The sequence below is a fragment of the Oncorhynchus gorbuscha genome, linkage group LG09 (assembly GCF_021184085.1).
Source record: "Oncorhynchus gorbuscha isolate QuinsamMale2020 ecotype Even-year linkage group LG09, OgorEven_v1.0, whole genome shotgun sequence".
In the NCBI taxonomy this organism is placed as follows: domain Eukaryota; kingdom Metazoa; phylum Chordata; class Actinopteri; order Salmoniformes; family Salmonidae; genus Oncorhynchus; species Oncorhynchus gorbuscha.
This window is the reverse complement of record NC_060181.1, coordinates 85287819-85304033: the sequence shown is the minus strand read 5'-3', so window position 1 is coordinate 85304033 and position 16215 is coordinate 85287819. Positions and strand designations below refer to the sequence as shown.

Genomic DNA, 16215 nt, shown 5'->3' with positions numbered 1-16215 from the left:
TCTGCCGAGCATGGCTCCTTGGATCTCGACGGCAGTGTAACGAGCGTCTGAAGTCGCTGGGTCCATTCCTTGGTCGGTTCCTTCTGTCATGCAGGTGAAAGAGGACCCAAAAGCGACTTGGCGAAAACAGAGTCTTTAATCCAGTAACGTAAATACAAACAAAAAAAACACAACTTTCACTCGATATGACGAGGACTAACTGGAGACTCGAACTTGAACAGCAGGTGAACAGCAACTGGAGACTCGAACTTGAACAGCAGGTGAACAGCAGGTTGCCTCGGGAAGGCACTTGAACCAGACAGACTCAGACACCTGCTCACCACGCAGCATCTGAGGAAAACACGACACGACAGGGCGATACACAAACACAGCACGGTGAATACTAAACAAGGAACCGACAGGACAGGAACGGAACACAAAGGAAGAAATAGGGACTCTAATCAGGGGAAAGGATCGGGAACAGGTGTGGGAAGACTAAATGATTGATTAGGGGAATAGGAACAGCTGGGAGCAGGAACGGAACGATAGAGAGAAGAGAGAGCGAGAGAGTGAAAGAGGGAGGGGGAGAGAGAGGGATAGAAAGAGGGAAAGAACCTAATAAGACCAGCAGAGGGAAACGAATAGAATGGGAAGCACAGGGACAAGACAAGATAATAAATGACAAAACATGACATATTTCACTTATAATTCACTGTATCACAATTCCAGTGGGTCAGAAGTTTACATACAGTAAGTTGACTGTGCCTTTAAACAGCTTGGAAAATTCCAGAAAATTATGTCATGACTTTATAAGCTTCTGATAGGCTAATTGACATCATTTGAGTAAATTGGAGGTGTACCCGTGGATGTATTTCAAGGCCTACCTTCAAACTCAGTGCCTCTTTGCTTGACATCATGGGAAAATAAAAAAAAATCAGCCAAGACTTCAGAAAAACAATGTAGACCTCCACAAGTATGGTTCATTATTGGGAGCTATTTCTAAACACCTGAAGGTACCATGGTCATCTGTACAAACGATAGTACACATGAATAAACACCAAATACCTATCAGGAAGGAGACGTGTTCTGTCTCCAAGAGATTACCGTACTTTGGTGCAAAAAGTGAAAATCAATCCCAGAACAACAGCAAAGGACCCTTTGAAGATGCTGGAGGAAATAGGCACAAAAGTATCTACATCCACAGTAAAACGAGTCTTATATTGACATAACCTGAAAGGCCGCTCAGCAAGGAAGAAGCCACTGCTCCAAAACCGCCATAAAAAAGCCAGACTACGGTTTGGGACAAAGATCGTACTTTTTGGATAAATTTCCTCTGTTCTGATGAAACAAAAATAGAACTGTTTGGCCATAATGACCATCGTTGTGTTTGGAGGCTTGCAAGTTGAAGAAAACCATCACAGCCGTGAAGCACGGGGGTGGCAGCATCATGTTGTTGGGGTGTTTTGCTGCATGAGGGACTGGTGCACTTCACAAAATAGATGGCATCATGAGAATGGAAAATTATGTGGATATATTGAAGCTAAATCTCAAAACTTCAGTCAGGAAGTTAAAGCTTGGTCGCAGATGGGTCTTCCAAATGGACAATGACCCGAAGCATACTTCAAAAGTTGTGACAAAATGGCTTAAGGACAACAAAGTCAAGGTATTGGAGTGGCAATCACAAAGCCCTGACCTCAATCCTATTGAAAATTTGTGGGTAGAACTGAAAAAGCGTGTACGAGCAAGGAGGCCTGCAAACCTGACTCAGTTACACCAGCTCTGTCAGGAGGAATGGGCCAAAATTCACCCAACTTATTGTGGGAAGCTGGTGGAAGGCTACCCGAAACCTTCGACCCAAGTTAAACCATTTAAAGGCAATGCTACCAAATACTAATTGAGTGTATGTAAACTTCTGAACCACTGGGAATGTAGTGAAAGAAATAAAAGCTGAAATAAATCATTCTCTTTACTATTATTCTGACATTTCACATTTTTTAAATAAAGTGGTGATCCTAACTGACCTAAAACAGGGAATTTCTACTTGGATTAAATGTCAGGAATTGTGAAAAACTGACTTTAAATGTATTTGGCTAAGGTGTATGTAAACATCCGACTTCAACTGTATATACATAGATTTGGAATCACTGTCCCCTTTAATAATGGAACACCAGTCACTTGAATAATGTTTAAATAATATTTTCATACTGCTTTACTCATCTCATATGTATATACTGTATTCCATTCTACTGTATTTTAGGCAATGCCACTCCAACATTACTCCATGTAATTTTATATATTTCTGAATTCCAGTATTTTACTTTAATATTAATGTGTATTGTTGTGAATTGTTTTTAGATACTGCTGCACTGTTGGAGCTTGGAACGCAAGCATTTCGCTATATCCGTAATAACATCTGCTGAATATGTGTTTGTGACCAAAAACAACTGATTTGATTTGAGAGAATGAGAGTGTGCAAAGCCGTCATCAAGGCATTGGTGGCTACTTTGAATAATCTAAACTCTAAAATCGAATTTATTTAACACTTTTCTGGTTACTACATTATTCCATATGTGTTATTTCATCATTTTGATTTCTTCACTATTATTCTACATTGTCGAAAATAGTAAAAATAAAGAAAAACCCTGGAATGTGTAGGTGTGTCCAAACTTTTGACTAGTACTGTATATATATAATCTTTAAATTATGTTAATTCAAATTGCTATTCTATTCATTTTTTTCTGATCTAGATTATCTTGTTCTATTCTGGAATAGGCCTAGGCCTATTCTATTTGTGTAGCCTAAAATAAGCACTTTTCCATGTCTCATGACAGCGTGTAAACCTACTCAAATAAGTAGGCCTATTATAAACGTCTAACATGTCAGTTTTAATTCAATGAGGAAGATAGTGAAGTAGATTCTTTTTCACCAATGTTTTAAGTGAGCTGCTTAGCAACTTTGGGACGGCCTAGAGTGGTTAGCGTGTTGAACTTGTAACCGAAAGGATGCGAGATCGAATCACGCCGTCATTGAAAATAAGAATGTGTTCTTAACTGACTTGCCTAGTTAAATAATGGTAAATATATATATATATATATATATATGTATATATATATATATACCCGCTGTGGTATGATCATCCGCGAAATGTGAATCTTTCACAGGTGGATGGTGTGTTTTGTCCCACGCCAAGAAACAAGTTTGAACTTCTCAAAACTAGTCCAAATCGTATATTTATAGAGATCCCAAACAGTCCACGGGCACCATAGCTAGCATTATTGTTAATTCAATAGGCCTGTAACAGCCTATAGGCATAGCAATGTGACCAAAAGCAATTAGGCCTGGTTTGTCCTATACCTCAAGATGTTTTCAGGCCGCTATTCGGGTGTTTCTTTACACAACTGACAGGACAAATAAAGACAACAGACAATTTGGCCTATTGTTTTTGTTTCGTTTTGGTCAGCAAAAACTATAGGCGGATGAATAGGCCTAGTCATTAAACACAAAACAGATCAACAACGTCGAATAGCCTAATAAAAACGAACGCATCATTAGTTCTAGTTCTAAGAAAAACATTACACAAATAATAAAATGTAGACCGCATTTACAGTACATTGCATTAAAAGAGCATATCCTGAAAAGCAGGAGTACACTAACATAATTTCACTAGGCTATTAGACCAAAACACACTCCAGAGTTGGTTTGTTTTTCATAAATGTCCTTTTTGCGCTCCCCTGCATGTATATCCTATAGTGGATTCATTCAATGAAGTTCAACTGTTTTAGGTTGGTACGTTGGGCAGCACCGCCCGCCCTATGAGCAGCACCGCCCGCCCTACAAGACAGGGTCTCATTAGGCCTTTGTCGAATGTTTTGCACATCAGATCTTCAAAGTTGGCCTATAGTACTTTTGGTGTGCTGACATTGAAAACACAATGGTATCCGTTATGACAAATTTATTGTTCTCAATAATCCTTCATGAAATAACCACTTAAAATATATTAGGCTACTGTCAAAATCATCACATAGAAGTATACAAGGCAATAACAAACAACAATGACGTCAGCTTTTGGGAAGTCGTGCTCCTTTGAACATAACATGTAGGCAGGCATAGGCCTATCATCATCACTGCAATAACAGTCTAATCATAACAAACTTGAATAAAACGGTTAAGTTAGCAATACCACATAATGCAAAGTTGAGGGTAAATAAAGTATTGCTCATTATAGTACATTAATTATATGGTAGCATTAGAACAGAAGGTCAGCATGGTGAAAAAGATTCAGATTCTTAAAAATATTCTATCATAATTTGTTTGTAAAAACAAAACAAAACAAAAGCATATAAGTGGGAATGTAATGTGACCCCCTTCAACTGCAGAAGGGAACATTTCCAATAACAATTAGTGCTGCAAAAAAAGTGTCGTTGATTTAGTTTGTTCTAAGATAGGCCCACACAATATGAAATATTAGAAAATAACAAGGGCGATCATGGGGAGATGTTAAAGCGTATCGTTGTCTTTCACATGGGGCCAAAGATGGGGCAGAGAACTGAAACAATCATTTTGGTTCAAAATAAAATAAAAGGGAAAGATATAGTTTGTGAAACACACACACACACACACACTTTATTGTAATATATAACAGGCTAAAAACGGATTCAGATTGTCCATTCGACAATGTGGTGCCTAATATCGCATGTTTTTATTTCTAGCTTTCCTAAGAGAAAATACCGTTGGTCAGGATGGAGTAATGTGGATGGGTAAGATTTGTGTTTTGTTTCATTGTTTCATGTAGGCCTAAACGTAACTGTTCCCGCTTGGCACACGTAAAATATCATGTATCTTGCTAGTATTTTCTCAGCCCTGACAGTGTCTTATTTCAGCCCTACAAAATATTATTGTTCTGTGTTCTATTTATTTCTCACGTATCGCTGAACATTCTCTTGCAGTCCATGGAAGGTGACGGTGTGCCTGCGCTCATGTTGTCGACCTGAGAGTACTCGTCCTCCGGGCTGTGTGGCAGCCCCGGCGGCGTCATCCTCTTCTCCTTCTGCCTGCGGTTGCAGAACCAGACCCGGACCACCTCCTTCTCCAGCTGCAGACTGTCCGCCAGAGAGGTGATCTCCTGGGCTGCTGGTTTGGGGCTTTTGAGAAAGTGGCTCTCCAAAGCTCCTTTGACGCTCACCTCGATGGACGTGCGCTTTTTCCTCTTCCTGCCCTGCGCCGCGATCTTATCGATGCTCGTGGGGCTACCGGTGGTCGAGTCAGCTTCCTCCAGCCATTTGTTGAGCAGCGGCTTCAGCTTGCACATGTTCTTGAAGCTCAGCTGCAGGGCCTCGAACCTGCATATCGTGGTCTGTGAGAAGACGTTTCCGTACAGGGTGCCCAGCGCCAATCCTACGTCCGCTTGTGTAAAGCCCAGTTTGATCCTGCGCTGTTTGAACTGTTTGGCGAAGTGCTCCAGGTCGTCCGAGGTCGGCGTATCCTCGTCGGACTGAGCGTCATGGCTCACCCCGACGTGGTGCTGCGGATGATGTGGATGCTGGTGGTGGTGATGGTGATGGTGATGATGGTGGCTGCCGTGGTCGAGATCAGGGGATTCCCCCCTCACCATCCCCGGGTGTATTAGGCTTCTACTACCCGGTGAGCTGAGCATCCCGTTAACCGTGAACCCCCCGGGCTGGGAGTAAATCAGCGACTGTTGCTGCTGTCCTTCGGAGATGCTGGATATGTGAGCGGCTGAGGTGCCTCCCCAGGCTCCTGGGTGTGCCTGGTGTGAGCCCAGATGCGAAGACCTGTGGTGTAGAGCGGAGCCCGAGTGCAGGTCCTCTCTGCCGGAGTTTCTCTTCACGTCCTGCAGCTGCGGGCTGTCTGTCATTCCCACCGGGCCGGGAGACCAGGGAGAACCGGCTTCGGCAGCTGCCACTGCGGCTGCTGCAGCGGCGGCGTGTGGCAGGGATGTCACCCACTGGTGGGCATGGTTTAACATGTGTCCCCCGTTGCTCGTCGCAATAGCGCCCTGCATAAAGTCACTCTGCACCATCTTCACCGAAGAGTCCCCTCTGTATCCGCCCGACACCGAGGTGACAGCGGTGCTCCCCGGCTGCATGTCACCGACCCCCCGGTCTGAGTGCACGATGGAGCCGGTGGACAGGATCCTATTGCTGGCCAGGTATGGACTGGAGGTGGCTGTTGCCATTCCCCAAACCATAAAGCCTGTGATTGATCTCCCTCTTCCCTCGTTGGATCAATTTATATTCTCAAACAGAGTGCTCTAATCCAATAGAAGTGTTTTAAATGTTTGAGAAAGCGTATTGAATGTTATACTATGCCATAAAACGGAGATTAAAAAATGACAACTAATCCATCGAAAAGATTAAGAAAAATGCAAATGAAAGTTGATGTTTTGTTTATCTATTAGTAGGCCTATGAAAATGTATTCACGTTCCACCAGTTTAAAGGCAGCGATTGGTGAATATAAAATTATCTTTATGCATTCCGTAGGATTTTTATTTTATTTTTAAGAATTAAAATATGAAAAGTTTTGGTTTTCTGCTGGACGTATATATTCAGTAAACTCCCACAAAAGGACGCTCTCTTCTAGGATCCTTATCGAAGGAGGCTTGTCGGAAAAACACCACTCTTCTCCTCTTCTGCTCTTCGAATCTGAAGTGTTGGAAGCTACACAATTCCAAATGACACAACGGTCTACATAAATGATTTTATCTATTTTCTTCCTTCACTCTTTTTCTCCTTCCATCTGACACTTCTACCCGTTCCTCTCTGGAAGCGAGTGTTTACCCTGTGCCATGCGTGCGCACGCCTTTCCCATCTTCCCCCAATTACCAGCGGAAGTAGAGAGCAGGACTCCTGTTGATTGGACGATACACAAAGAGGGGTTGACACGTCTTGAGAGCTGTGCTGCCTCGGGTGCTCTAGGTAAGGTTCCCTTTTCTGAATAAAATAATTACAGACTCATTGATTAGATGATAATATAGGCTAATATATAATATCGACATTGCAATTAGGCTATCATAGCGTACCCTACATTATTATTCATATTTAACTTTATATTTACCTAATTATATTAGTATTGTAGCATTTAGAACACAATAACAAAATTGTAATTAGCCTAATCAAGAAACAATAAAATGAAATGACCCCAATATCATGGGGATTGAAGAGAAACTCTCCATTCTAACGGAGAGACAGAAGCCCCATGCAAACAAGGCCAAATTGTGCAGTCCTTTGGGGATTGGAGGGAAACAGTAACTCTTGCCATTCTCGCCAGTTAGGGATCTCATGTCAGGCCCAAACAGCGCAACAGATCTAGGTTGTTCCTCCTCTGTCTAATAGCGCAGAGCGGAGGGGGCTGTGTCAAGGGTATAAGGTCGGCTCTGGATACACACCCAGGGGTTCTGTACGCCACTTGCATCTTAATGCCCTCTCTTTTTTTCTACCGAAGCAGGACCCACTGGGCGTGACGCACGGGCGAGTGCGGGTGAGGGTGCAATATTTACCTTTACACAGGATCGAGGTAAGCCAGCATGTAGAGTCCTTTAGCATGTAGAGTCCATTTCCAGGAGAAATGTTATTTTAATAGTATGTTTCCAGAGTGTGTGCGAGTGACGGTAAGCTAAATCATAACCTTTCTAATATTTCTCGCCACAAGATTTTCCCAGTCTTAGAAACCGAAACTCTCAACACAGGGAGCTTTCTTTGGATTGAAAGAAGAGAAATTGCACCCAACCAGGTGCAGGCTAATACATTTGCAGCCAAAACTGAAGTTTTCCTTCCCGGAACATTTCTCTTGGATCTGATTCAAAAATGTTGGGGGAGGAGAAAGAAAAAGTGAACATTTGTGTGTAGCCTTCATAGGCTATAAGGATACACTTTTAGAAAAAAAGGTTCCTTATAGAACAAAAAGGGTTCTATTTTACAGGGTTCTTTTTTGGTTCTTCACTGAACCAAAATGTTTCCATATAGAACCCTGCATGGTGCCATACGGGGCCAACGACAGAGGAATGTTTTGAGGATGTGAACCCAGCAGCCATCCATTTGTCAGATCAATTGCGGCCATTTTTTCTCTTCTAGCGCCTGGCCGGGAATCGAACCGGCCGCCTTTCATCCACAGGTCCAACTCCTGCCACAGGTCCAAATCCTTTGCTGCTGGACTACATACTGCCAGTACAGTCTGGGTTCCAGAGAGAGAAAAATGAGCAACAATATGAGTTAATCTTCAGAAATATACGTGAGTTAATCTTTAAAAAATGAAGACAAGGCGCTATGCAGACACATAGCCTAATTATTATGATGTAGAAAAACAACTTACTTGCAGTTGTCGTCAGCAGCAGCCGGAAAATAAATCCTCTGCCTCTGATAGTTCAGAGTTACTGCCAGTCTGAGTAAAACATAGACAGTGTGTTAAAAGTCATGTAATGATTAACTAGGCTATTGAATCACCAATATTTATTATAAATGTATACAGTAGACTACTTCCTCTGTCAGAAACAGCCTTCTAATGGCTTCATGAAACACATTCCCCTTAATTGACTCCACAGTTATACTGAAATAAAATTAACAATTAGCTAATTGCCAATGTCAGGTTGGGTCTGTAGCTGTATTTGGCATATCCAATAATAAAAAAAATGTTTATTTGAAAGGGTTAGCTGGTACAATTGCCAAATTAAAGTTGCCTATCTTTTTCTGTTTAGCTAGCTAGGCAAGTTAACAAACAAGCTCAAATTCTAATAACACAAGCCTAAATAAGTTCAGGAGCAGACATTGAATATCCCTTTGAGCATGGTGCAGTTAGTAATTATACTTTGAATTGTGTATCAATACACCCAGTCACAGGCACCCTTCATAAGATACAGGCGCCCTTCATAACTCAGTTGCCGGAGAGGAAGGAAACAGCTCCGGGATTTCACCATGCAAATGGTGATTTTTAAAATGGTTACAGAGTTTAATGGCTGTGATAGGAGAAAACTGAGGATGGATCACAACATCGCAGTTACTCCACAATGCTAACATAAATGACAGAGTGAAAATAAGGAAGCCTGTACAGAATAAAAATAGTTATTCCATAACATGCATACTGTTTACAATAAGGCACTAAAGTAATACTGCAAAAAATGTGACAAAGATATTAACTTTTTGTCCTGAATACAAAGCGTTATGTTTGGGGCAAATCCAACACAACACATCACTGAGTACCACTCTTCATATTTTCTAGAAGGGTGGTGGCTGCATCATGTTATGGGTATGCTTATCATCAGCAAGGACTATGGAGTTTTTTCGGATAAAATGAAACGTAATAGAGCTTAGCACAAGAAAAATCCTAGAGGAAAACTTGGTTCAGTCTACTTTCCATCAGACACTGGGAAACAAATTCACCATTCAACAGGAATATTACCCCAAACACAAGGCCAAATATACACTGTGGCTTACCAAGACGACATTGAATGTTCCTGAGTGGCCTAGTTACAGTTTTGACTTAAATCGGATTTAAAATGTATGGCAAGACTTGAAAATGGCTGTCTAGCAATGATCAACAACCAACTTGACGGAGGTTAAATATTTTTTTTGTAAGAATAATGTACAAATATTGTACAATCCAGGTGTGCAAAGAAAGCTCTTATAGACTTACCCAGAAAGACTCATAGCTGTAATCGTTGCCAAAGGTGATTATAACATGTAGCCTATTGACTCAGGGGGTTGAACACTTATATAATCAAGATATATTAGTGTTTTATTTCAAATAAATGTTGGAATTTTTTCTTCCACTTTGACATTACAGAGTATTTTGTAAACAAACACACAATTCAATCCATTCACGGGGTGTGGATACTTTCTGAAGCCACTGCAGAACCTGTTCTCCTCCAAAGAACCAAATGGTTCTATATAGAACCCCAAATAACCCATTTTTGTAAGAGTGTACCCTTGCATGCCAGAGCTTTGCATAAGTTCGATTTGTGCACTCAAGTTAGACCTTAAACTTGAAAAAAAAACTGCCATCTGTTCTATTGTATTGTATTGTGTTCTATTAATTTACTGTTAAATTGTATTCCAGGACAAACTGTCAGAATTATGGTGCATGTAGGCTAAACGGAATCCAATGCACAATACAACCGAGCACTTTTCCCCCTTCTCCTATTCAAATCACCATGGTAACCGGGTAGGGGTGTTTAGTATGTCTTCCCATCAATGGGGCGAGCTGCCCTCCCTACGCGAGGGCATTCAGTTTTAACCCGCGAGAAACGCAGCAGTATCAGAACAGGAACCCACAGGCGACACGAGAATTCAAAGCATGGAAGAAGACAAAAATATAAGTATTTAAAGTCATCAATGTTGGTTTTCAATCGAGAGCTATTCAATGGACCTGGATTGCACAAATCCCCATAACTCAGGATGGGGCCCTTATAGACTAGACCTGGGCCTAAATGTGGCGGCGGAATGCTCGCTATTCCGTCGAATCAAATTACATGGCAGGTATGCTTTTTATGTATATATATATAATTTACAAAATAAATTAACTAATAATAAACATAATAAATGAACGAACAATTTCAACATGGAGGTGTAGGCTATTTCAACCCTATAAAAACGACATCAAAACAACAGACTAATGTAACAATAAAATAATAGTTAAGCAAATAACAATGTTGATGATTACAATAACAATAATGATTTATACTAATATTATTAATAATAAGAACAATTGTTTATTTATTAGGCTGCAACAAAAACGGTTATATTTACTGGTAGCTTATGTAATATTAGATTTTAACAGCTAAGCTATATAGAGAGAGAGAGAGAGTTTATTGCGTGTTTATAGCTAGTATAGAACTACGACAAAGCTTTTTGGTCGTATTACAGTGTCCTGCTGGATCAATACACTTTGAAAATTTTGTCATCTTACGTCGTCGTCCCCCCCCCCCCGCACGAAAAGTTTATTATTGCTACTATTAGGCCGTCATCACAAACAGGAAGGCATTCCATGGTTAAAGTCAATCATCCAAGAGAAATGCAACCATAAAGTCCGGATATCATTACATTGTTTATCTAATTACAGACGAGCAAACGGGTACATTTTACTACACTTAAGGAACGCGTAATTTACCGCGCTCACCTCATTCACACATCACTTTAGCTTATCATGGTTTATGCATTCATAAACCGCCCTCAGAAGCACGGGGATCATTTATTTAATACTACCATAACTTCCACCGTACACTCTTAGAAAAAAAGGTGCTATCTGGAACCTTAAAAGGTTCTTGGGCTGTCCACAAAGGAGAACCCAAGTAGAACCATTTTGGTTCCATGTAGAACCCTTTCCACAGAGGATTTTTACATGGAACCCAAAAGGGTTATTCATAGAGTTCTCCTATTATGGGCACAGCTGAATAACCATTTTGAAAACCTTTTTTCTGAGGTTGTAGATATGGTTTGTCCTAATGTATAGTAGCATCCCTTACGAAGAACCATATTAATTTAAAATGTTATCACATGTGAAGTCTTCCAAACGCACATGTTTTCATGTGATCACATGTTATGTGAAGTTAATGTGATAACAGATGACATGCTATCTGGAACTCATCTAAGAGTTCTGCTTCTGAGCCCTCACCCGCTATGTAGGCCTACTAAATGCTTGGAGATGTAGGCCTACTAAATGCTTGTAGATGTAGGACTACTTAATACTTGTAGATGTATCCCTACTTAATGCTTGTAGATGTATCCCTACTTAATGCTTGTTTGTAGATGTATCCCTACTTAATGCTTGTAGATGTATCCCTACTTAATGCTTGGAGATGTAGCCCTACTTAATGCTTGTAGATGTATCCCTAATTAATGCTTGGAGATGTAGCCCTACTTAATGCTTGTAGATGTATCCCTACTTAATGCTTGTTTGTAGATGTATCCCTACTTAATGCTTGTAGATGTATCCCTACTTAATGCTTGTAGATGTATCCCTACTTAATGCTTGTAGATGTATCCCTACTTAATGCTTGTAGATGTATCCCTACTTAATGCTTGTAGATGTATCCCTACTTAATGCTTGTTTGTAGATGTATCCCTACTTAATGCTTGTTTGTAGATGTATCCCTACTTAATGCTTGTTTGTAGATGTATCCCTACTTAATGCTTGTTTGTAGATGTATCCCTACTTAATGCTTGTTTGTAGATGTATCCCTACTTAATGTTTGTAGATGTATCCCTACTTAATGCTTGTAGATGTATCCCTACTTAATGCTTGTAGATGTATCCCTACTTAATGCTTGTAGATGTATCCCTACTTAATGTTTGTAGATGTATCCCTACTTAATGCTTGTAGATTTATCCCTACTTAATGCTTGTAGATGTATCCCTACTTAATGCTTGTAGATGTATCCCTACTTAATGCTTGTAGATGTATCCCTACTTAATGCTTGTAGATGTATCCCTACTTAATGCTTGTAGATGTAACCCTACTTAATGCTTGTAGATGTATCCCTACTTAATGCTTGTAGATGTATCCCTACTTAATGCTTGTTTGTAGATGTATCCCTACTTAATGTTTGTAGATGTAGCCCTACTTAATGCTTGTAGATGTATCCCTACTTAATGCTTGTAGATGTATCCCTACTTAATGCTTGTAGATGTATCCCTACTTAATGCTTGTAGATGTATCCCTACTTAATGCTTGTAGATGTATCCCTACTTAATGCTTGTAGATGTATCCCTACTTAATGCTTGTAGATGTATCCCTACTTAATGCTTGTTTGTAGATTTATCCCTACTTAATGTTTGTAGATGTAGCCCTACTTAATGCTTGTAGATGTATCCCTACTTAATGCTTGTAGATGTATCCCTACTTAATGCTTGTAGATGTATCCCTACTTAATGCTTGTTTGTAGATGTATCCCTACTTAATGCTTGTAGATGTATCCCTACTTAATGCTTGTAGATGTATCCCTACTTAATGCTTGTAGATGTATCCCTACTTAATGCTTGTAGATGTATCCCTACTTAATGCTTGTAGATGTATCCCTACTTAATGCTTGTAGATGTATCCCTACTTAATGCTTGTTTGTAGATGTATCCCTACTTAATGCTTGTTTGTAGATGTATCCCTACTTAATGCTTGTTTGTAGATGTATCCCTACTTAATGTTTGTTTGTAGATGTATCCCTACTTAATGCTTGTTTGTAGATGTATCCCTACTTAATGCTTGTTTGTAGATGTATCCCTACTTAATGCTTGTTTGTAGATGTATCCCTACTTAATGCTTGTTTGTAGATGTATCCCTACTTAATGCTTGTTTGTAGATGTATCCCTACTTAATGCTTGTTTGTAGATGTATCCCTACTTAATGCTTGTTTGTAGATGTATCCCTACTTAATGCTTGTTTGTAGATGTATCCCTACTTAATGTTTGTAGATGTATCCCTACTTAATGCGTGTAGATGTATCCCTACTTAATGCTTGTAGATGTATCCCTACTTAATGTTTGTAGATGTATCCCTACTTAATGCTTGTAGATGTATCCCTACTTAATGTTTGTAGATGTATCCCTACTTAATGCTTGTAGATGTATCCCTACTTAATGCTTGTTTGTAGATGTATCCCTACTTAATGTTTGTAGATGTAGCCCTACTTAATGCTTGTAGATGTATCCCTACTTAATGCTTGTAGATGTATCCCTACTTAATGCTTGTAGATGTATCCCTACTTAATGCTTGTAGATGTATCCCTACTTAATGCTTGTAGATGTATCCCTACTTAATGCTTGTAGATGTATCCCTACTTAATGCTTGTAGATGTATCCCTACTTAATGCTTGTTTGTAGATTTATCCCTACTTAATGTTTGTAGATGTAGCCCTACTTAATGCTTGTAGATGTATCCCTACTTAATGCTTGTAGATGTATCCCTACTTAATGCTTGTAGATGTATCCCTACTTAATGCTTGTAGATGTATCCCTACTTAATGCTTGTAGATGTATCCCTACTTAATGCTTGTAGATGTATCCCTACTTAATGCTTGTAGATGTATCCCTACTTAATGCTTGTAGATGTATCCCTACTTAATGCTTGGAGATGTAGCCCTACTTAATGCTTGTAGATGTATCCCTACTTAATGCTTGTAGATGTATCCCTACTTAATGCTTGGAGATGTAGGCCTCCTTAATGCTTGTTTGTAGATGTAGCCCTACTTAATGCTTGTAGATGTAGGACTACTTAATGCTTGTAGATGTAGGCCTACTTAATGCTTGTAGATGTATCCCTACTTAATGCTTGTAGATGTAGGACTACTTAATGCTTGTAGATGTATCCCTACTTAATGCTTGTAGATGTATCCCTACTTAATGCTTGTAGATGTATCCCTACTTAATGCTTGTAGATGTATCCCTACTTAATGCTTGTAGATGTATCCCTACTTAATGCTTGTTTGTAGATTTATCCCTACTTAATGTTTGTAGATGTAGCCCTACTTAATGCTTGTAGATGTATCCCTACTTAATGCTTGTTTGTAGATGTATCCCTACTTAATGCTTGTAGATGTATCCCTACTTAATGCTTTGTAGATGTATCCCTACTTAATGCTTGTAGATGTATCCCTACTTAATGCTTGTAGATGTATCCCTACTTAATGCTTGTAGATGTATCCCTACTTAATGCTTGTAGATGTATCCCTACTTAATGCTTGTAGATGTATCCCTACTTAATGCTTGTAGATGTATCCCTACTTAATGCTTGTTTGTAGATGTATCCCTACTTAATGCTTGTTTGTAGATGTATCCCTACTTAATGCTTGTTTGTAGATGTATCCCTACTTAATGCTTGTTTGTAGATGTATCCCTACTTAATGCTTGTTTGTAGATGTATCCCTACTTAATGCTTGTTTGTAGATGTATCCCTACTTAATGCTTGTTTGTAGATGTATCCCTACTTAATGCTTGTTTGTAGATGTATCCCTACTTAATGCTTGTTTGTAGATGTATCCCTACTTAATGCTTGTTTGTAGATGTATCCCTACTTAATGCTTGTTTGTAGATGTATCCCTACTTAATGCTTGTTTGTAGATGTATCCCTACTTAATGTTTGTAGATGTATCCCTACTTAATGCGTGTAGATGTATCCCTACTTAATGCTTGTAGATGTATCCCTACTTAATGTTTGTAGATGTATCCCTACTTAATGCTTGTAGATGTATCCCTACTTAATGTTTGTAGATGTATCCCTACTTAATGCTTGTAGATGTATCCCTACTTAATGCTTGTTTGTAGATGTATCCCTACTTAATGCTTTGTAGATGTATCCCTACTTAATGCTTGTAGATGTATCCCTACTTAATGCTTGTAGATGTATCCCTACTTAATGCTTGTAGATGTATCCCTACTTAATGCTTGTAGATGTATCCCTACTTAATGCTTGTAGATGTATCCCTACTTAATGCTTGTAGATGTATCCCTACTTAATGCTTGTAGATGTATCCCTACTTAATGCTTGTTTGTAGATTTATCCCTACTTAATGTTTGTAGATGTAGCCCTACTTAATGCTTGTAGATGTATCCCTACTTAATGCTTGTAGATGTATCCCTACTTAATGCTTGTAGATGTATCCCTACTTAATGCTTGTAGATGTATCCCTACTTAATGCTTGTAGATGTATCCCTACTTAATGCTTGTAGATGTATCCCTACTTAATGCTTGTAGATGTATCCCTACTTAATGCTTGTAGATGTATCCCTACTTAATGCTTGTAGATGTATCCCTACTTAATGCTTGTAGATGTATCCCTACTTAATGCTTGTAGATGTATCCCTACTTAATGCTTGTAGATGTAGGCCTACTTAATGCTTGTTTGTAGATGTAGCCCTACTTAATGCTTGTAGATGTAGGACTACTTAATGCTTGTAGATGTAGGCCTACTTAATGCTTGTAGATGTATCCCTACTTAATGCTTGTAGATGTAGGACTACTTAATGCTTGTAGATGTAGGCCTACTTAATGCTTGTAGATGTAGGACTACTTAATGCTTGTAGATGTAGGCCTATTTAATGTTTGTAGATGTAGGCCTACTTTAATGCTTGTAGATGTAGGCCTACTTAATGCTTGTAGATGTAGGACTACTTAATGCTTGTAGATGTATCCCTACTTAATGCTTGTAGATGTAGGACTACTTAATGCTTGTAGATGTAGGCCTACTTAATGCTTGTAGATGTAGGCCTACTTAATGCTTGTAGATGTAGGACTAC

General features: G+C 39.5%; 1 protein-coding gene and 1 long non-coding RNA gene across 2 annotated transcripts in view; one reads left to right on the top strand and one right to left on the bottom strand.

The window, feature by feature from the left end:
• Positions 1-3895: 3895 nt before the first annotated feature.
• LOC124044197 (POU domain, class 3, transcription factor 3-A-like) lies at positions 3896-6916 on the bottom strand. Its single transcript, XM_046363736.1, has one exon. The coding sequence runs from the start codon at positions 6185-6187 to the stop codon at positions 4898-4900; it is 1290 nt and encodes a 429-aa protein (XP_046219692.1). The 5' UTR covers positions 6188-6916; the 3' UTR covers positions 3896-4897.
• Positions 6917-7343: 427 nt separating this feature from the next.
• Positions 7344-16215, top strand: part of LOC124044198 — a 28436-nt gene continuing 19564 nt past the window's right edge. Inside the window, exons 1-2 of the long non-coding RNA XR_006840452.1 lie at positions 7344-7513; positions 8071-8227. This is a non-coding gene — a long non-coding RNA (uncharacterized LOC124044198). The remainder of the gene's footprint in view (positions 7514-8070; positions 8228-16215) is intronic.

What these genes read in the sequence shown, in the direction of transcription:
- LOC124044197 (XM_046363736.1), bottom strand. Translation starts at nt 6,187, where the DNA reads ATGGTTTGGGGAATGGCAACAGCCACCTCCAGTCCATACCTGGCCAGC.